The 21,194-nt window shown below is 45.4% G+C and overlaps 1 protein-coding gene across 5 annotated transcripts in view; it reads right to left on the bottom strand.

The window, feature by feature from the left end:
• Snap47 (synaptosome associated protein 47) overlaps window positions 1-21,194 on the bottom strand; it is a 44,371-nt gene that overhangs the window by 10,772 nt on the left and 12,405 nt on the right. For all 5 annotated transcript variants that reach the window (XM_028776497.1, XM_028776496.1, XM_028776500.1 and 2 more), the window contains exons 3-4: window positions 10,332-10,822; window positions 4,059-4,183 (exon numbers count right to left, since the gene is read on the bottom strand). In XM_028776497.1, coding sequence (XP_028632330.1) covers window positions 4,059-4,183; window positions 10,332-10,822 — 616 coding nt within the window. The remainder of the gene's footprint in view (window positions 1-4,058; window positions 4,184-10,331; window positions 10,823-21,194) is intronic.

The raw sequence follows: 21,194 nt of genomic DNA, 5'->3' as shown, positions 1-21,194 counted from the left end.
GAGAGAGAGAGAGAGAGAGAGAGAGAGAGAGAGGGAGAGAACTCAGCCTGGCAGGGGGTCCTCCTGGGCCCTGCTCTTACACACTGAGCATCCTGGTTGTACAGACTAATGGGGGCCTGTGTGTCCCTTGCCTGTGGGGCTGAGACCTGCAGCACATGTGTGGGGACAGCATGGCACATGTCATTGTGCCAAGCAGACCTGGGTCTCAATGAGCAGACAGTGTGGTGTGGATGCCCCTGACCCTTAAGCTCTGCTTCAGTCTCAGGAATGCTTGGGGAGTACACTCATCTCCTGCAGATGAAGTTCATGCAAAACGGCTGACTGATGTTTTCCAGCAGGGAGAAGGTAAAGTGTGAGGTAGGATTATACCTGGGGTGCCAGGGAAAACAGGCCGAGGTGACAGGCACTGAAAATGATAAACCATGTCCCACACTGGCTCAGAAGGAGTGAAAAGCCGGAGGCAGAAGACATGGATTTCGTTTTTCATTATATTTAATTACATTTCTTTGTGCATGTAGTGCTCAGAGGCCAGTTTGGTTTTCTTCTATTATTATTATTATTACTATTACTATTACTATTATTCTTTTGCTATGTTTTTGTTTTGAGACAAGGTCTCAATGTGTAGCTCTGGCTGGCCTGGAACTCAATATTTAAATCAAACTGCCCTCAATCTCATTGAGATTCTCCTGTGTCTGCCTGACTTCTGGGGATTAAAAACATGTCGCACCATGCCTGGCCTAGAGCAACTTGTGAGACTTAGTTTTCTTCTTCCACCATGTAGGCCGTCAGGCTTGGTGGCAAGTGCCTTTACCCACTGAGCCATTTCACTGGCACACAAATGGCTTGAAATAGGTTATATAACCAGTAGAGAACCACAAAATTATTTCCAGAGAGCCACAGTTAATGATCTGGCCAGGTACAGGTACATGTGGAGCCGGGGTGGAGGGAACATGTGGGAGACTCCATCAAGCCGTGAGACCCACATTCTCTGCAGACCTCAGCGGCCCAGTGTGAGGAGCTGCAGCATACCTTCAGAGCATGACATCAGATCTTACACACAGCAGTCTCCTTTCTCTGCAACAGCTCACTGTTAGGGCCAGCTCTCTTCCTGCCTACAACCCACCAGGTCTGGTCACTGTGATTTCCACTGGTAGAATCCCAGGATAAGGCAAAGTGGGATGAAGAACCTCCTAACTCAGATCAGGACACAGAAACAGGGTCAGGAAGGAACCCTATACGGACCCTGCGTACCTTGCTTTGGGACAGCAATCTCCACTTACTGCGTTATCATGTCCACCCTTTACCAACAATATGTGCCTCTGCAGAGCCTATGAACCAAGTGCAGCCATAGTTCTGAGCAGCAGACACTATGCTAGTTGTCAGTTGAGGGGCTGTGGCAAATATACCAGGGGATTGGTTTCCTTCTGGCCTCCTGGGCTTTTTCTCCTCTAGCCGCAGTGACGCGGCAGCCGGTGGCCACAGACCGCGCACCCACTCAGCTCACTCCCACCCCTGTATAGTCCTGGCCACTTCCCCATTAGCATCCCCAACTGCAATTTAAATCACCAGGACACATCTCAACATAATGGCTTTAATAGCATCTGCAACCAAAACCACAGCTGGATGGAGGAGGATTTCTTGCATTTTTGTTTTCCCCAGAATTTAACTCATTCCTACTTGGGTTAGAGCTTCAACTGCACAGCCAGGAATTTTTCTCTAAATATGAAACATGTGTTTTACCTTGAAAAGATCATTTCATGTAAAGCTAGGCTGCACCTTCTGACAATCCTAAGTCCCCACCTGCCTGTTCCCTCAGGTCCAGCCTGGTATCACAGACCCCCTTCCAGATCACTGCCCTCAGTGTCCCAGTGCTAAGACCTCTACACTTGGCACTCAGTGTTCCAACACAGAGCACACCAGAGCCATCTAGGTACTGCCACAGACAGGCACTGCAGAGCCCCACCCCATTCTTGGCTTGGGCTGTGTTCAGCCTGACATCATTCCCCCGACCCTCAACTTTAGGATGAAGGCTGACAGAGATTAGATGTTCACAAACAGGAAGTGCCTCTCAGACTACAGGACCACCATTGGAATTAATAAGTAAAATTTGCCTAAACATAACTGCAGGGCATTAACATTGTCATAAAGGTGGGCTGAGCACCCATACACTCAGCCTCCCAAGGCTGACGCTCTTCCTCCAAGAGCTCAGGCAAGGACTCAGAGGAAACTTGGGGACATGGGTCCTAACACACTAGGCATTCTCAAAACCCCAGAGGAGAAGACAATGTGACTAATGATCTGGCAGTGTGCCTGGGTCATGCTTACACATAAACATTGGACCATGAAGAAAAAGGAATAGGGGTCTATGTTTAAAGTATTTCATAGAAAGGATGGATTTTCCCCCAAAGAGGAAACTGCTGAGCTCAAAGAAGTTTGTGTCTATACAGACACACAGCTGAGAACTCATTTCTAAGAACAAGTTTACTGAATCGCATCTACCTCTGATTGGAGACAGTACTCTGCTGGAGATATGTCCCCACAAACAGAACCCCTGTATTTATCTGCAACTCCCCACAGATGAGGGGGCAGAGCTGGGGCAGAGCTGTTCCCATCTCTGAATGTGGCTACAGGTCTTGGTTAAAACAGACAAGCCTCATGGGAGGTCCAGGGCAGCGTGAACACTGACTCAACATTTTAGTCATGCGTCCTTTTAAAAAGGTTTATTTAGTTTTACTTTATGTGTATGAGTTTTTTGCCTAGACGTATGTATGTGCACTGTGTGCATGCAGTACCCACAGAGATCAGAAGACGGCATTCCAGACCACTGTGAGCCACTATGTGGTTGCTGAAAAACAAACCCAGGCTTCTACAAGAACAGCTAGTGCTCTTAATTGCTAAGCTGTCTCTTTAGCCCCCACTTTTCCTTTTCTAAATTAAGAACAGGATTATGTTTACTCATGTATGTATGTATGTATGTATGTATGTATGTATGTATGTGATATGTATGCAGTTCATGATCCAATTACCTCACCCTCATGCTCCTGCCTTATTAACAGCTCTTATCTGGATGTTTACTGTTTTGTTCGTAGAGTCACTCTCTTCAATCCAGGCTGGCCTTGAACTTTTGGAAGCTTGCCTGAGCTTTCAGAGTGCTGTGACTACAGAGGCAAGCCATCATGTCCTGCAAGTACTCTGACCTTCTAAGGTACAGACAGACACATCAGTCAGTGAGAGGACACACTGACAAGGTGTTTCTTTAAAAACTCGAGGAAAAGGCACCTGCACTGTCCAGCATTAATACTAAAGTATTTGTGTGGGACTTCAATTCCAATTTTCTCAGGAAAAATGGAAAACTTATTTCAGAATCTAATGTTGAACATGAGAGATCTAAGCAAGCTAGTTTATCCTTAACTGTACATACATGCTTACAGAGAACATGTGTTCATGTACAAGCACACTGCATACAGTACCTGTACACCATACAACACATGTACACAGAGCACATGTATACTGCACATTACTAGACAGTACACATATACTATGCAGAGAAGTCATAGTACATATGTAGTGTATACATACAGCACACACACATACATACATACATACATACATACATACATACATACATACCAAGTAGAGATCACCACAAGGTGATTATGGGTGCAGAGGGTGTGCACACTATGAGTCTGTATGCCATGAAACAAGGGAGCTGGGATGGGCATAGAACTAAAAACTAAGCAGCTCCTTTTAGTTCAGTGGTTCTCAACCTTCCTGATGCTGTGACACTTTAATACCGTTCCTCATGTTGTAATGACCCCAAACTATAAAATTATTTTCACTGGTACTTTACAACTGTAACTTTGTTACTATCATTAATCATAATGTAAATATCTGATATGCAATCTCCAAACGAGTCATGATCCACAAGGTGAGAAGCACTGTTTTAGTGAAAGGCATGCATAATCTAACAAGGGTCTGTCTTCAGGCAGGAGGGATAAGGCACAGGTGGAGAGGACAGAGATGCTGGGCGCCCTACTGAAGCAGTGGGTACGCTCTACCTGTGTCAGCTCCTGGGCTTCCCCCTCAGAGAGTAGTGGCCAGTCCTTCTGCAGCTGCAGCTGCTCGCCTTCCTGTCCTCCTGTGGACAGCTCTCTGTGTGTAGTGCAGCCCATCAGTCTGGATGCTGGAACAGGAAGCTGAGGTCAGTGGTGAAAACTTTTGGAAGGGAGCAAACCACACACAAGCCTTCAGAACATCACTGAGGGCATTTAAGACTGCCACAGGCTTTGGCCCAAGGTGCATGTCACAGTATCCATATGGGTATGTGTGGGCCTTGGTCCTGGACCCCTCCTGAGCTGAATGCCCCATATAAAGGTGAGTTTGCAATACTGTTAGCACCCAGAGCTAATTCTGAAAGTATCTCTTAAGAGAAGGGCCTATAATTCACAAGTGTTCACATTTTTAAAGATGTGGCATATAAAACACAAGAACTGTTGAATCCTAGTGAAATATACATATCACCGGGAAATGTGGGGACAGTTGAGCTATTCCACAGAACACTGTGGTTCCAGAGAGCACAGGAAATGGCCAGCTTTTGGAGCCAAGTGGTGCTGCATGTCCAAGCCTGGCCCAGTTTGTGAGTCAGAACCACCCACCCTGTGGTCAGGCAGCGCTCAGCTCACTGGGACAGTTCTGCAGCTCACACAGACCAACACACACCTGTGTGCTGGGCAATCTCTGCACCCAAGACAGGATGGCTGGCAGTAACAGTGCAACTACATATGTCTATCACTGCTCAACGTAGTGGCTCCTGGTGGCTACCACATGCCACCTGCTCTTTATTTAGGAGCAACTGCAGCCACAAACCCAGTTCATAGCCCAGATAAGGTCTGCAACTGAAGTCTTATCTTTGCTCGTCCCTACAATATGGGGCACCCTGAATGAAGAGCAGCAGCCAAGTGCATTAACTAGGCTGGCAGGAAACAGGGCGAGTACTGAGTCTGATAAGCAGCCCCTCCAGTGGCTCTTACACTTCTCTTAGCAAGGCAAGGTAGCACAGCCTGGGGGTCGCTGCTGCACACCAGAAAAAGAGAGAAAAGGAAGTACACTTAGGGGAGTTCTTGTTGGGGCTGAGGGCAAGGACCAAAAAGATCAGTCACTAAGACATGCCTGTCTTCCCCGGGTGCTTCAAACACAGCACACAACCCACTTCACTCTGAATCCCTTCCAACAGTCTTAAAAGGCATCCCTCCTGAGGAAGGCACACCCTTAGGAGAAGACAGGCAGGATGAGGACTGGCCCATGAGATTGGTAGATGAACATAGAGGTAAACATCCTTCACCTCACACACACTGCACACTTTAGTGTGTAAACCCAGTCTACCAAATACCTAAGTTAGAACCCATCACCAGGACAGTGGTTTTCCTACTGCATTCTCAACAAAAGTGGTTGCAACAACCCAAACTGATTACAAACTCTATGCACCAGGCACTAACGTGGTGGTGGTAGCCGTCAGCCTCCCTCAACCCCTGCTCCCAGGACTCACTGCTGGCTAACTGGACTTCAACAGCTCCAATACCGGGACTTTGCTTCAACAAGCAGAAAGCTGAAGCAAGATTCTCCTAATGGATGTTCCTAATGACCCACAGACACATGGAGTCTGGGATGTTTTCCATGAGCTGTGGGTCAGCTGGGACCCATCTAAGCCACAGAGCACTCTGCCACCTCCAGGGCTGATTGCTGACTTGCTGATCCATGTTTTGAAACATCTGAGAAGAATTATTGTGGCTCTGGGCAGGATGGTTTCTATCTCTTTAGTTACTAATGATCTGTTTATTAAAAGCAGGAAGAATGGCTCCTGCAGCAAGGCAATGAGACTGCAGGGACAGAGATCTGTAAGATGCCCTTAAGAGAGGTCAGCTGGCAAAAGGGACAGATACTGTCCCCCCAAGGACAGCCTGCTGCCACACAGCTCAGAGTAAAGGTTCCAAGACTGACCCAGGCAGATCCCTCTTCTGGGAACTACCTGGTCTCATGTTCCTCATCTGTAGAGGCTGTAGGCTGTATGAGGCCTGAGACATAGGTCAGAAAACAAAATACACATTCTTCCACACGGGCAGGGCAGAGTAAGGAAGGGGAAACAGGAGATTATACTGTTTCCACAGACACCTATACTTCCATGATGACTCTGTAGCACATAACACACTCAGGCATGGAGACCACAGGTGTATAAAGGCCAAGTCACTGTCCCTAACCAGCTTTCCAGTGAATCCAGATCAGCACAGTGCAACCCGAGGACCCTGTCTTTGGACCCAGGAGAACCAACATTCACAGTGCCACCCATGTCTGTATTACTACAAATTCCCTTGGGCCCAGAGACTGTCATCAGGCAAAATGTGGTAACTATATCATCAGGAACCCCTTGTGACAGCTCAGCCAAACATAGCACAGCACTTGCACACTTGAGGACCTCATCCTAGGGTGCTGTCCTGGTTAAGTTTTATGTCAATTTGCCATAAGTCAGAGTCATCGGAGAGGAGGGAACCTCAATTGAGAAAGTGGCTCCATAAGATTGATCTGCAGGCAGCCTATAGGACATTTTCTTAACTAGTGATTATTGGGAGCGAAGGAGCAGCCCATGGTGGGTGGGATTACCCTTGGGCTGATGGTCCTGGGTGATGTAAGAAAGCAGGCTGAGCAAGTCATGAGGAGCAAGCCAGCAAGCAGCATTCTGACATGGCCTCTGAATCAGCTCCTGCCTCCAGGTTCCTGCCCTTTGAGTTCCTGTTCTGACTGCCTTCAGTGATGAACTGTTATATAAGTGTACACAACTCCCCAACTTGCTTTTGCTCATGATGTTTCATCATAGCAATAGACACCCTGATTAGGATGGGTACCTATATCATCTAGGACTCTCAAGGGCTTCTAAGCCCTGTCTTAAAAGACAACTTGAACCAAGCTGATGAGATGCCGTCATCTGTCCTACACTGTGCTGTCCGGTCAGGGACGTGGCATAAGGCATAAGTGCTGAGAACTAGCTCTGAGAGCCACGCTGTAGCCGGCGTCAGGGGTGGCTCTCAGTGCTCGCTGTGCACAGCCCTTCTGGGCATGTGACAAAAGTAAGCAGCAAGAAAGAGTTAGCAAACCGATGAGTCAGACCACACTACGCGTGTTTTGGTCACAGAATGGAAGGGCATCTTACTGCTGATTTCACCCATGAAAATACATGGCATGTACTCCAGCAAAGAGTGCTCCAGCGTGGAGTTCTACAGGTTTTTCTGGAACCCACAAGCACAGGACCCTGGGGCTCTGGGGACAGAGGACGCCAGGCGGAGGTGAGGTGAGATAAGAGATTAGGTACCTGGAGAGGGTGCTCCCTAGAGGGACAGGGAGGCACACTAACATTAGAAGTTGACGACAGAGCAGATTTGGGGCTGGGAGCAGCATAGGACTCTTATGTTAAAATCCAGAGTTCATATGCTGCAAACTCCAGGACACTCTGAAATGGTCTGTGCACAAAATCTTTGAAGACAATGTATAAAACTACCCGTGGCCTGCGAGCCTAAAGCAGATACAAACAAAGCAGCAGTGAGTTTCACGCGCAGACTTGTGCTCCGAGATTTTATTACTGTTCACAAATATTCCACAATCTGAAACTCAAGAATCTGAGACACCTGTTACCATGTGACACTAAACAAAAGATAATGACCTGTACTGTTTTCAAACCTATTCTAAGCTCATAAGTCTTTAAGGATGATCTGAGGGGCAACAGCAATCAAGCCATCTTCTTCTGAGACAACACGGCCAATCTGCCTGTTCTCCAGGTCCAGGCTCTTGATATTGGCAGCCTCTGCGGTCTGCAGCAAACATTCACTACAGTAGTCTCTGGGGAGCTTCCCTGTGTCAAGTTTAACTCCCAACAGCAAAAGCTCACCGTGCTTCAAGACTGCCCCTGTGTGGCCACATGCACATAGCACACCTTCAGAAGAGGCTGGGCCTTCGGCCTGAGTCAAGGCTTCCAGTTTCCACCTCCCAGTGGTAAGATAGAAGCTAGCTGAGAACTGCAGCACATGAAGGTGTGGGCAAGGTGCCAACCCTCCCACCAAGCTGTGGGTAAGAAAACCACCGAGTTCCTACCTCCTTGGAAGCCATCTTCCCCACTAAACCTCAGTACATGTGAGCTTGCTGCACAGAGCAGCCAGCTGGGCACACCCATGCATTAGAAATGAGGATAGCGCTTCCTTCTCACCAAGTAGACTCAAAACACTTCAAGGAGTCCCCAGGAGACAGAAAATAACAGACTGCCACACTCCAAGTGCTCCATGCAAGTGCCCTGGGATTGGCTACTTTCCTGTGCAACTACAAAGGACAGGTCCCCAGGAACCTAATCAAATCCCAGCACGCTGTTGCTAGGACTATGGTTACAACATTCCTGACTCCAACATCTATAATATGGGAGGTTGGCTTGCATCAGCTGGGGTACTGATCAGGAAGGAGTGCAGGAAGCACATCTATGGCTTTCTTCAAGATGATACTATCTGCACAGCAAACCACAGGCAGCCTGTGCACAAGCCTAAGCCTTCTGGCACTGGGTGGTCAGCAGAACTCTCACCAAATGAGAACAACTGGATAGATATCTATCTCACAGTGAACCTATAACTTCACGAGGTATGACCTATCCAGGGTTGTCATAAAAGCCTCAGAAATCTCCTTAGGAAGTTACCATATTCTAGGCTATTGTGGCCTCCTCCACTCCCTCCACTGGGATAGCTACCACCTTCCTAAGACATTATAACGTCTCCTACCTAAAGCCCCTCCAGGAGGAGGACATGCATGCACACATATCATTTCCTCCCTCAGTCCTCCTCCACTGGGACAACTCCTACCCACTGGCTAAGGTATCTCATGCCTCCTCCTCAGCATTGTGCACGCATGCTTACATCACCGCCTTACTCCTGCCTCCACTAGGAGACCCTACTTCCTCCTTCTCCTCTGCTTGTGCCTCACTAGACACTCTTGGTCTTGAGAGCCTCCCTTGAAAGGGGCAGTTTGTTCTCCCACACTGACAGATGTCCTTCATGTTGTAGCATTTCATCTCTTACATGCAGGTCCCACTTGCCTAAGCCTAATACAGGGAAACTGAACACCGTGGGCAATGCACACACATCATGTCCAAATGGACTACCCCATCCTGGGCCTTGGTACTACGCTATGCTGCTCCACTGACCCAATGCACAGTACCTGAACCTGAAAATTCAACACTATGTCCAAGAATTCAAGGATGCAGACCTCTACGATGTACATCTGGGTAGTGGCTGGAAAGACCCTATCTAACCCCAAAGGATAGTGGTAGGCTGGTAGAGGACAGGTCAGGGTAGATGTGGATCACACCAGAACGTATCTGAGAGTACCACTTCCTGAATTAGGCTGAGTAGAGGGAAGGGCTGGGGGCTTGAAGCTTCCTTTGGATGACTTACCTAAACCTTTTGCTGTTGTTCAGAAAACTCTAAGTGTGTCCCCCAAGAGTTCATATGCTAGGTGCTAAGTGATGTTGAGAGGTGGTGCTGCATTTGAGGAGCAGAGCCTAGGCGGAGGTCATCAGGTCACAAGGAGACTGGCTTTAGGAGGACTGTGGGATCTTAGTAAGTTTCTGAGAGCTAGTTGTTGTAAAGGAGCAAGCCTGGCCCCAGAATCTCTTCAGCATCCTGTCCTTTCAAGTGTTCTCATCATGCCATATGACCCTCAGCAGGGGCCAAACAAATGGAGCTGTCCAATCTTGGACTTTATGCTTTCAGAATGTAAATTACTTAATCTTTCCTGTATATAACACCTAGCTTCTGGTATTTTTGTTTTCTATACCATAAGGAAATACCCAATCAATTTATCAAGAGAAAAGGTTTAACCTAACTATGGTTCTAGAGGGTCCCGGTCCACATAAGTGGTCCCTAATACTGTGACCTGTGGTGAGGCAGTATACCACAGCAGGAACTAAGCTGCTCACCGCATCACTAGCAAACAGGAGGAGAGGGCAAACCTCCAAGAAGGCCTTTCCTTCTAAAGGCCTCACCATCTCCTAATGGTGCCACCTTGAGAGGTAAGCCTTTGGGAGACATTTAAGCACCAAGCTTTGGCACTGCCCTATCCTGAAACCCAATGATCTGCCAAGGGCAGGTGTAAGCTGGCAGTCTGCAAGGGTTGTTCGAGCCCATGACTGCCTGCGAGCTGGAGCCAGCAGCTGCTGATTGATGGGCATGGTGAACACAAATCACAGCATGCTGAGTGAGGCTCTAATTTTGGAAGTCAGTACATGCACTGCCCTGCTGGCTACTCACCTGCATGCCGAATGGAGCAGCTATTCTCTGCAGGGGAGTCACCGCCCCTGCTCCTGAGCACTAGGGCATCTTCCAGGAGCTCAATCTTCTTGCTGAACTGCACTTCTAAAATGGGAATGACCTCTGGCATCTTGGCAGATATCAGCCGGTAAGCCACGTCTGGCTTCCCAATGAACCGCTGGCGTATGCTGACCTCATAAGGAGAGTGAACTTTGATATCATCGACATCTTCCTTCTCAAATCTGTGCAGGAGCAATGAACTGGAGTCATGGATTTCCAAACCAGAAACCAGGACAGTGAGGTTTCCCAGCTTCGAATGAGACTCTGTTCTCTGAGAAACAACAGCAGGGACCCTGATCACAACCCCTTCCTTTCCAAAGGGCTCACAAGTGGCTACAGAGACACCTTTGCTGGGTTTTGCTTCTGCTGTCGTCTTCCAAAATTTAGAGCTAAAAGGCCACCAGGAAGAAGTCTCCAATTCTGTCAGCAATCTAAGGGAACAAAGAAAACACAGAAACCAGAGATTGTTAGTTTTAAGATGTAATGCCTTTGTTGTTTTCAGAAGACTACTTTAATCTTTGTAGAGCATGTTACTATTTTATGGTCAATCTTTCCCACCAAGCACTCACGAATCGGAAAGAGCAGAGTATGGGCTGAGGCTGGGGTGTGAGCACACCTGTCTGGACGGGAGCCTGCTAACCAAAGATACAGCAGACATGTGCACACGACTCACGCTGTGCTTTCCACACTATTCCTTGACGTGGAGAACTCTGACTCAGAATCCATCCACGAATTCATCAGCCCACCATTTCTACAGAGCTGTTTGTTACAGCTTTCTGCAGCATGTCCAAAAAAACTGGAGGCACACCTAGCTACCAAATACTTTATCTATAGTCATGGCAACTGAGAGGTCCAATTCTTAATTCAATTAATTAATTGTTTGTAGAGCTGGAAAATCAAACTTAAGGCCTCATGTACACCAGGCAAGAGCTCTTTCTCTAACCCACTTCCAAGCCCAATATAATTCAATTTTAGTACAGTCAATGTCTACTAGACTGTACAGCACAACTGGAAAAATGGAGAAATATATCCAGTGCATCAACAGAAGAAAAATGGAGGCAGGAAGGAAAAAGCAAATATCAGAAGGAACAAAAAGCAAACTAACATAAGGCAGAATTAAAGAGTTACACCAAACCAGGAAAGCATCAGTCTAAAAGCAAATGAACCAAGTTAAGAAACACACTGTCAGTTTGAACAAGAGGCAGCTATATCATGTCCCAAAACATTGTAAAAACATGAAAGAACAGGTACATAGAAAACAAAGAATTGAAATGGACACATTATACACAGTATGCTAACAGAAAATGGGTGTTAGCACTATAAGGGAATCTACCCAACCGGGAGACTTAACACTAAACATCTGTATGCCAAATAACACCACTTCAAACTTCATGAAGCAAAAAACTGACAAAAGTAAGAGAAAAAACAGCCACAGTTGCAGACTTTAACAGTGACATTTCTTTCAATGACTGATAGGACAAGATGGCAAAAACTAGGAAGAACTTGCGTTTTGGAGAGTACTGTGGTAGATCAGCCTGACTGATGACAGAATCACCAGCATCTGCTGAGGACACACCGCTCTCAACTGGACGCAGACTGATCATGACAGGAAATGCAGCTAGTTGCAAAGGCATTATTAGAAATCTGAAAATATTTGCAGATTAATGCATTCTGAAGTACATGTAATAAAAAAAAAACCAAAAAAACAAAAAGGAAATCAGACAATATTTAAAGGGGTTGGAGCAATGGCTCGGTGGTTAAGAGCACTTGCTGCTCTTGCAAAGGACCTGGGTTTCTTTCCCAGGACCTACATGGTGGTTTACAACCAACTGTAACTCCGGTACCAGAAGATCTGACACCTTTGTCTGACCTCCAAGAGCACAAATATGCATTTATATGCATACACAGACACAGATTCAGGCAAAATACTACTATATATAAAAACAAATCTTTTTTAAAAAAAGAAAACATTTAAAGTGAATAACAATGAAAATACAACACACATGAGAAGCAACCACAGTTCCACCTGAGAAAACTGAGTTTTCAATATGTACACGTGTATATTAGACAGGTATATTTAGTGGTGGCCCACACCTTTAAACCTAGCACCTAGGAGTCAGAGGCAGGGGATTTCTGAGTTCAAGGCCAACCTGGTCTACAGAGTGAGTTCCAGGACAGCTAGGACTATACAGAGAAACCCTGTCTCAAAAAAAAGAAAAAAAAGACAATAAATAAACAAAAAGATAAATAAATGGTTTAAAATTAGTTATCTAAGTGTTTACTTCAAATTACTTTAAAATGAAGACCAAAATATACAAAAAGAAAGTAGAAAAGCCAAAAGTAGAAATTAATGAAATTGGAGTTGGGGGGGAGGGGTGGGCCTCCTGGTCTAGGGAGCTATGTCAGTGGGTAAAAAAACTTGCCATCAAACCTGAGATCTGAGTTTGATCCTTAGAACCCACATGGTGGAAGGAGAGAACAAACTCCAACTGTCCATACAGATGTTATAGATGTGTGTGCCTGCACACACACAGAGAACAGAAATAAAAATGAGTGATCTGTGACTTTAATCCTAGCATTCTGAAGGCAAAGGCAACTAGATTTCTATGAGCTACAGGCCTATCCAGTTTACAAAGTAAGTTCCAGGATAGCCTGGGAAACATAGTGAGATTGTATCTTAAAAGAGAGGAGGGAGGAAGAGAGAGAGAGAGAGAGAGAGAGAGAGAGAGAGAGAGAGAGAGAGAGGGAGGGAGGGAGAGAATACAAAGTCAGTTCTTTGATGTGATTTAAATACAAAATACAAATTACTAACAAGAAATATCAATTAAACAACAGAGAAAATATACATTATTGACATAGGACTAGAAATAAGAGATGTTACTACAGAGGTTGAAAGTTTTATGTACATTATTCCCAGTGCCAATAAATCTAACAACTTACCTGAAATGTACAACATAAAAAGCCCAACCTCTGAAACTCTGGCCAAAAAAAAAAAAAAAAAAAAATTATAGTTTTAGAAAGAAAGCTAATCTGTAAAGATGGCACGAGAGAGAACACCAAGCCCTGAGTGGTTTCGTTGGTGATTCTGCCAAAGATAAGAATCAACAGCTGTCTGTCCAGTCCTGCTCAGAGAACAATGCAAAGGCAGAACTGCTCACACAGTTCACAAGCTGCGTGATGTACACCAAGCCAGACTCAATAAGACATATAAATTACAACACAGCAAAATCCTTATTTAAAACAAAACAAAATAAAAAACAGCAAGCTGGCAGTGGTGGCACACATATTTAATCCCAGCACTCAGGAGGCAGACACCGATGGATCTCTCAGTTCTGAATTCGAGGCCAGCCTGGTCTACAGAGCAAGTCCCAGGAAAGCTAAGGCTACACAGAGGAACCCTGTCTCGAAAACAATAACAACAAAAAAATGTTAAGAACCAGCATGCATCGCTGATGACACAAGGAATTACTAACTTGCATATCAGTGGTATGCATACCAGAAGATGAGAACTTAACATCTGAAAATTCACCAGGGTGATGCAGGTCACTGACAGTGAGACAGGAAAGCCACATGCTCATCAGAGCAGCACAGCACCTGAAGAATTCCATCACTTCAACAAGCTAGAAGGATGACTTTCTCAATAGAACAAAGGGTACCTACAAAAGACTTAAACTAACAACATGCCTTTTTGTTTCAGAATGAAAGCAAATCCCTAAGTTCTCCAAGCTTTACAGCCAATTCTCAAGTGTGAGTCTGAAATATATTTGGTCCTCATCCTGTTTCCTAGGATGTCTACATGAAGTGCTTTCTATATGCGAGCCTTCTGCTGGCCAGCAGCCCCTGAGTAGTTACCAGGTGGGGCTGGTCATTGTGAGACCTGGGCTGGATCAGAGGGTGAGGACCCTCACCAGCCTTATCTCAGCCCTCAAAGGAGAAGTTGAGTAGATCACTGACAACCAGTGGCTTAATCAATTGTGCCCATGTAACTAAGTGTCCATAAAACCCCTAGAGATGGATGGGCTCAGAGAGTCCCAGGAATGGACCATGTGGAGGGTCCTGGGGGCACTGGCCAGGGAGGACATGGAAGCCTTGTCCTTCCACATACCTGACCTCTTACATCTCTTCATCTGGATCCTTGACAGTTATTCTTATGATGAACCAGTCAACACAAGTTCTGAGAGCTGCTTCAACAAATCAGTACAACCCAAGGGTGAGTCAGCCATTAGCAGTGGCACTTTCTGTAACCCTGGCACAGATGTACGAAGCTATTGGCTACCATGTTCCTAGACAGAAGAAGTTCTAGGGGCTGCATTTTACTTTTTACCACCATAATGGCCTCTTAATACAGGTTAGGGACACAGGAGAGTTCTGCTCACTCCAAAGTACGTCCACTTTACTTATGTATTACAGAACTGGAGAAATGACACGGTGGCCTTGGGGACCTACTGAATCAGGCATAAGCTACAAACATGTACAAGCCCCACTTCTTCAGCCTTTCACAAATGCAAACATGCATTTGGCTTTTTGTGCCTTAATTATTTAATTCAATATCACAATCTGCAGGCTCATTTGCATTGCTACCAATAGCTGGATTTTGTTCTTCATAGCTGAATAGCATTTCATTGCACAGACATAGCATATTTTCCTCATCCATGTATCTGTGAGGATACTGTCTGCTCTATCTAGATTATTCTCTGTTCGGAGCCCATTATGCTGACCACCATCTCTGTGTCTCTGTGACTCAGTGTGTTCACCCAGCTCTACTTACCACTGCCCAGACAACAGAAACGGCTCCTGTGATGTCTTGCTCTGGTCCTCCCCAACCTTGTCCTCATTCTGCACTCCTGGAATGCAGACGTAAGCAGCCTCGTGCTCCTACTGCTATGCCTTTCCCCTGACAAGGGGGTGTGCCTCTGAAGTGTCAGCCAGAAGGCTCTCACCAGTTACTTCTACTTAGGTATTTGGTCACATGACTGAAAAGTCACAGCTCATCACTGTTACACTCTTCTGTCCCTCCAATCTCCTTTCTCTTCCAAAGAGTCCAACTGCTGCTCTCATGCCCACCTGGCTCCTGCCTATGAAAGAACATGCAGTGCATTTCTTTCTGAGTCTGGTGTTTAGCACGGCATGCTGATCTCCAGTCCCTCCATTTCTCTGTAAATGTCACAATTTCATCCTTCTTTATCATTGAGTAATGCTCTACTGTGAGTGTGTATCTCACATTTTCTTTATACCATTGATTGATGGACACGTGGGCCACTTCCTAGTTTGGTTACTATGAATGATACCACAGCCAAAAAGTGGTAAACAATAAAAACAAAAAGATACCAGATCACATTTTTTCTTTATGCACAAATCCTTCCCTGTAAGTTCTGAGGCTGGAGGCCTCTGTGAAGTGAATTACAGGCACCATGGTGGAAAAGGAACCAAACACCCTAAGACCACAGAGCACTACTCTCCAACAGACACCCTCTATCTAGTCTGCCATGGAAACAGGCTCTATGGTACTAACAAATAGGCATACACTGAAAACACAAGCCTTCGACACCAAGGCATCTGGGTGGTGATAGAGTAGGCTCTTTAAGGCTGAGCACTGTCAGGATACAAAATAGATCTCAGAGTCAAGCCCTGAGCCAGTACCTGCTGTGACTAGCCCTGCAACACCAAAGTCTCACTTCTCTTTGACTCTTTTGCTGAGTTTTCATGGGGAAGACAGAGGCTCAAATGTATCCAGTGTGTCCAGATTAAACCTCATTTCCCAACAGGAACCAAAAGTAAATAACAGGAACTCTAATTTGGCAGACTATGAAATATGCTGAGCTATCCCCGAATTCCCGTAAAATATGTATCCATGTGCACGAAGAGGCAGAAACAGGCTAGGACACGGTCAATCAGAAGAGAAGATGTTGTAAAAACACCCTATTCCTGGAACAGAGAGAGTTTACTCTCCATATCCATTTTATAGCAGTTCATCCTGAGGACAAAACTAAGCAGGGGCCAGAGAGAACAGTTGCCAACTCTAAACACTGAGGACTCTGCTGTCTGCTCCTGTAACAAGCCTGACATGGGCCTAACTTCATGACATGGTCTCACTAAAAAAAAAAAAACACTGTCTTAATGAGAGAGGAGGATGTGTCTGCACGCTCTCTCTGAGCACATACACCCCTAACCATGTGTGGACTATAGCAAAGGTTGTCACACCTACAAAGCACTTAGAGAGCCCGGACACTCCACCACATAATGGCTAGGGAGCACTGCATGCTCTGCACATACACAGCCCTTCATCTAGACAGAATGTATGTTCCTAGGCCCTGAGGAACACCAGAATGAAGGGCAGTATTAAACCTACAGGAGCTGTGTTTGTAATCCACATACTTATGATGTGTGTGTATTTACAGACCACTACTCTTACTATATTGCAGTAGGAGTTATGTGAGTGGTCTCCTCTCAGAGCACTTTCCTGTGTTTTACTCTGCAGCCTCTCCTTAGCATACCCAAGTCACGAGCACCACTCCTCCAGCACATGAGGATCAGTATTAAGTAAAGCACTACTGAACCAGCACGGAGACACCTAAAACTATCTGATAACCAAAGCGATTGCTAGCAATTGACGTGGGCAGTGAACAGTGGGGACAGCAGGACAAAGGGCTGATCCCGTCCTAAGAGGACTGGGCAATCAGGCCTGATCTCACCAGGCTACTCAGAGCAGTACTGACAACATATTTACCAGAGAGGTTGGCTTCTCTACCTAATATTTTCAGAGGGACGCTGGGATAACTGATACAAGAAAGCAGAACTGTAGACAAGAGGGTTGTAACATTTCCAAACTAAGTCTTGGAAAATAAGCACGGAAATTTAATACAAGTTTGAACTTGGTGTGCTGAAAAAGAGCACTCTCAAAGATGGGCTTTGGGAAGAATGGCCAGGGTGTACTGTTCAAGGACTACTGCTGAATACCACCACTTCACTGGGGACAGATCGAGACAGCCACAAGGCCATGGAGACTTTTCCATATACCAATGGTAGGAACAGCTGAAAATCTAGGTGTAATTACAAAGGTAGTACCAACATCCTCTAAAAACAGGGGTGGACTGTGGTCAGTGACAGAGTAGACAGGCCTAGAGGAAGACAAACAAGAGCCTATACCCAACCTGGCACTTGGGAAGAGACACTGTTTAGCAGGGGCAGAATAAGGAGAGGAGAGCTGGGTCCTCCATGCCAAGGTAAGTAAGGCAGATAGAGGTCACACTGCAGAAGGGATGCAGGGACCCAAGAGGACGGTTTACTGACAGTCCAGTCCTAGAAGTTCCCTACACAGGGGCCCTGGGACAAATACTTCTGACTAAAGACAGAGGATAAAGAAATCCAGACAAAGAGAAAACTAGGAAAGACAGGTCAATATAAAACAAACAAACAAACAAAAGGCTGGGGGGGGGGGTAAATGGTACACACCTTTAATCCCAGCACTCAGGAGGCAGAGGCAAGCCAGCCTGGTCTACAGAGCGATTTCCAGGACAGCCAATGCTACACTGAAACCCTGTCTTGAAAAACCAATAAGTAAATAAATAAAAATAAAGTAAAATAAAACCAAAAGAGGCAACTGAAATGCAGAGATGAGAGAAAACAGACAGGAAACAGTGTTGAGGTGTGAGTCAAACAGCATGTGCAAAACAAATCTAATGCAGAGAAATTAATATCTAGTGTTCAGTTTCCATCTGTGACCCACAGCTGACCCTGTAACACAGCTTTCCATACCCAAATTCCTCCAGGAGAGAACTCATCTCCCAGGAGTACTGACACACAGGCTTGCAGGAAGGACAAGCCACAATCAGAGACAGTAAGACCAGCTAACACCAGAGATAACCAGATGGTGAGAGGCAAGGGCAAGAACATAAGCGACAGAGACCAAGGCTACTTGGCATCATCAGAACCCAGCTCTCCCACCACAGCAAGCCCTGGATACCCCAACACAGCAGAAAAGCAAGACTGTGATTTAAAATCACACCTCATGATAATGATAGAGGACTTTAAGAAGGACACAAATAACACTCTTAAAGAAATACAGGAGAACAAAAGTAAACAGCTAGAAGCCCGTAAAGAGGAAACACAAAAATCCCTTAAAGAATTATAGGAAAACACAACGAAACAGGTGAAGGACTTGAACAAAATCATCTAGGATCGAAAAATGGAAATAGAAACAATAAAGAAATCAAAAAGGGAGACAACCCTGGAGATAGAAAATCTAGGAAAGAGATCAGGAGTCATAGATGAAAGCATCACCAACAGAATACAAGAGATAGAAGAGAGAACCTCAGGTGCAGAAGATACCATAGAAAACATTGACATAACAGTCAAAGAAAATACAAAAAGCCCCTAACCCAAAATATCCAGGAAATCCAGGACACATTGAATAGAACAAACCTAAGGATAACAGGTGTAGAAGAGAGCCAAGATTCCCAACTTAAAGGGCCAGTAAAAATCTTCAACAAAATTATAGAAGAAAACTTCCCTAAAGAAAGAGATGTCCATAAACATACAAGAAGCCTACAGAACTCCAAATAGATTGGACCAGAAAAAAAATTCCTTCCATCGCATAATAGTTAAAAGACTAAATACAGCCAGGCAGTGGTGGCACACGCCTTTAATCCTTGGGAGGCAGAGGCAGGCGGATTTCTGAGTTGGAGGCTAGCCTGGTCTACAGAGTGAGTTCCAGGACAGCCAGGACTACACAGAGAAACCCTGTCTCCAAAAAAACAAAAATCAAAAAAACAAAAAAACAAAAAACTCAAAACCAAATAAAAAGACCAAATACACAAAACAAAGAAACAATATTAAAAGCAGTAAGGGAAAAAGGTTAAATAACATATAAAGGCAGACCTTTCAGAAGACTTCTCACCAGAGACTCTAAAAGCCAGAAGATCCTGGGCAGATTTCATACAGCCCCTAAGAGAACACAAATGTCAACCCAGGCTACTATACCCAGCAAAATTCTCAATTATCATAGATGGAAAAATCGAGATATTCCATGACAAAACCAAACTTACACAATATCTTTCCACAAATCCAGCCCTACAAAGAGTAATAAATGGAAAACTCCAACACAAGGAGGGAAACTACACCCTAAAAAAAGCAAGAAAGTAATCTTCTTTCAACAACCCTAAAAGAAGATAGCCACATAAACATAATTCTACCTCTATCAACAAAAATAACAGGAAGCAACAATAACTATTCCTTAATATCTCTCTTAACTAACATCAATGGACTCAATTCCCCAATAAAAAGAAATAGACTAACAGACTGGATACATAAACAGGACCCAGCATTTTGCTGCATACAGGAAACTCACCTCAGTGACAAAGACAGATACTACCTCAGAGTAAAAATATCATCCTGAGTGAGGTAACTCAGTCACAAAAGTACACAAATGGTATGTACTCACTGATAAGTGGATATTAGGCAAAGACTGTGGAATACAACTCACAGGCCACATGAAACTCAAGAGGAAGGAAGACGAAAGAGTAGAGTTTCAGTCCTCCTTAGAAAGCAAAACAAAAGAATCAAGGGAAGTAGAGGGTAGGAGAGACTAGGAAGGAAGAGAAGAAGGGGAGGGGAAAAAGAAGGGTAGAATCAGATAAGGGAGGAGATGGAGGAGATGTACAAAGAGTCAGGAAATTGAACAGAGGTGTGTAGCAATGGGGGATTCTAGAACTGGGAGGTAGCAACCAGAAAGTCCCAGATGCCAGGAAAACAAGAGCCTCCCAGGACTCCATGGGGATGACATTAGCTGAAATACCCCACAAAGAGGAGAGAAATCTGTCGAGACCATATTCAGAGGTTAGGCATGGCTCCCCAGTTGAGGGATGGGGCTACCCACCCCATCTCTAAAATTTTAACCCAGAATTGCTCCTGCCTAAAGGAAATACAGGAACAAAGAGTGGAGCAGAGATGGAAGGAAAGGCCATCCAGAGACTGCCCCACCTGGGGATCCATCCCATATGCAGACACCAAACCCAGACACTACTGCTGATGCCAAGAAGTGCCAACCATTGGACTGAGCACAGGGACCCCAATGGAGGAGTTAGGGGAAGGACTGAAGGAGCTGAAGGGGCCTTATCTGGCATCAACGGGAGGGGAGGCCCTTAGTCCTATGAAGGCTTGATGCCCCAGTGTAGGGGAATGCTAGGGCAGTGAGGCAAGAGTGGGTAGGTGGGTTGGAGCACACCCTCATAGAAGCAGGGTTAAGGGGGGGATGGGATAGAGGGTTTACAGAGGGGAAACCACAAAAGGGGATAACATTTGAAATGTAAATAAATAAAACATCCAATAAAAAAAAACTGAAAAAAAAGAGAAATTAACATCTAACAGAAAGAAAAGCTCAAGAAATACAAACCAGAATGAAAATGAAAAAGAGCAAAATGAAGAGAAAACACAAGACAGCTGATAAAGGAGAACAGGCACAAGGCACACACACAGAATAGGAGCTCCAAACGGGTCACCTATTTAAAGATGTGAAAAAGTTACCAAAGAAATGAACACTGTAAGGTATGCACAAAACAAAAACCTATTTGTTGTTGTCAAAGCAGATCACCACCAGGAGGGGACACAGATCATACTCATGACCTGAGAGCTGGAGACATGACTAATCAGCACACAGGAACCACAGCATTAACAGAGCAAGATGCCTCCCTCAGGCAGCCCATCCCGCATCACAACACAGACACCTGCCCCCCACTTTCTATGAGCCAATAGGATCCACGTGATGACAGGCAATGGCTCTCTGGGGTGAGTCCCAGAGCCCACTCA

This window comes from Grammomys surdaster, unplaced genomic scaffold, assembly GCF_004785775.1.
Source record: "Grammomys surdaster isolate TR1022 unplaced genomic scaffold, NIH_TR_1.0 270, whole genome shotgun sequence".
NCBI classification, from domain to species: domain Eukaryota; kingdom Metazoa; phylum Chordata; class Mammalia; order Rodentia; family Muridae; genus Grammomys; species Grammomys surdaster.
This window is presented reverse-complemented; position numbering and strand designations above follow the sequence as displayed.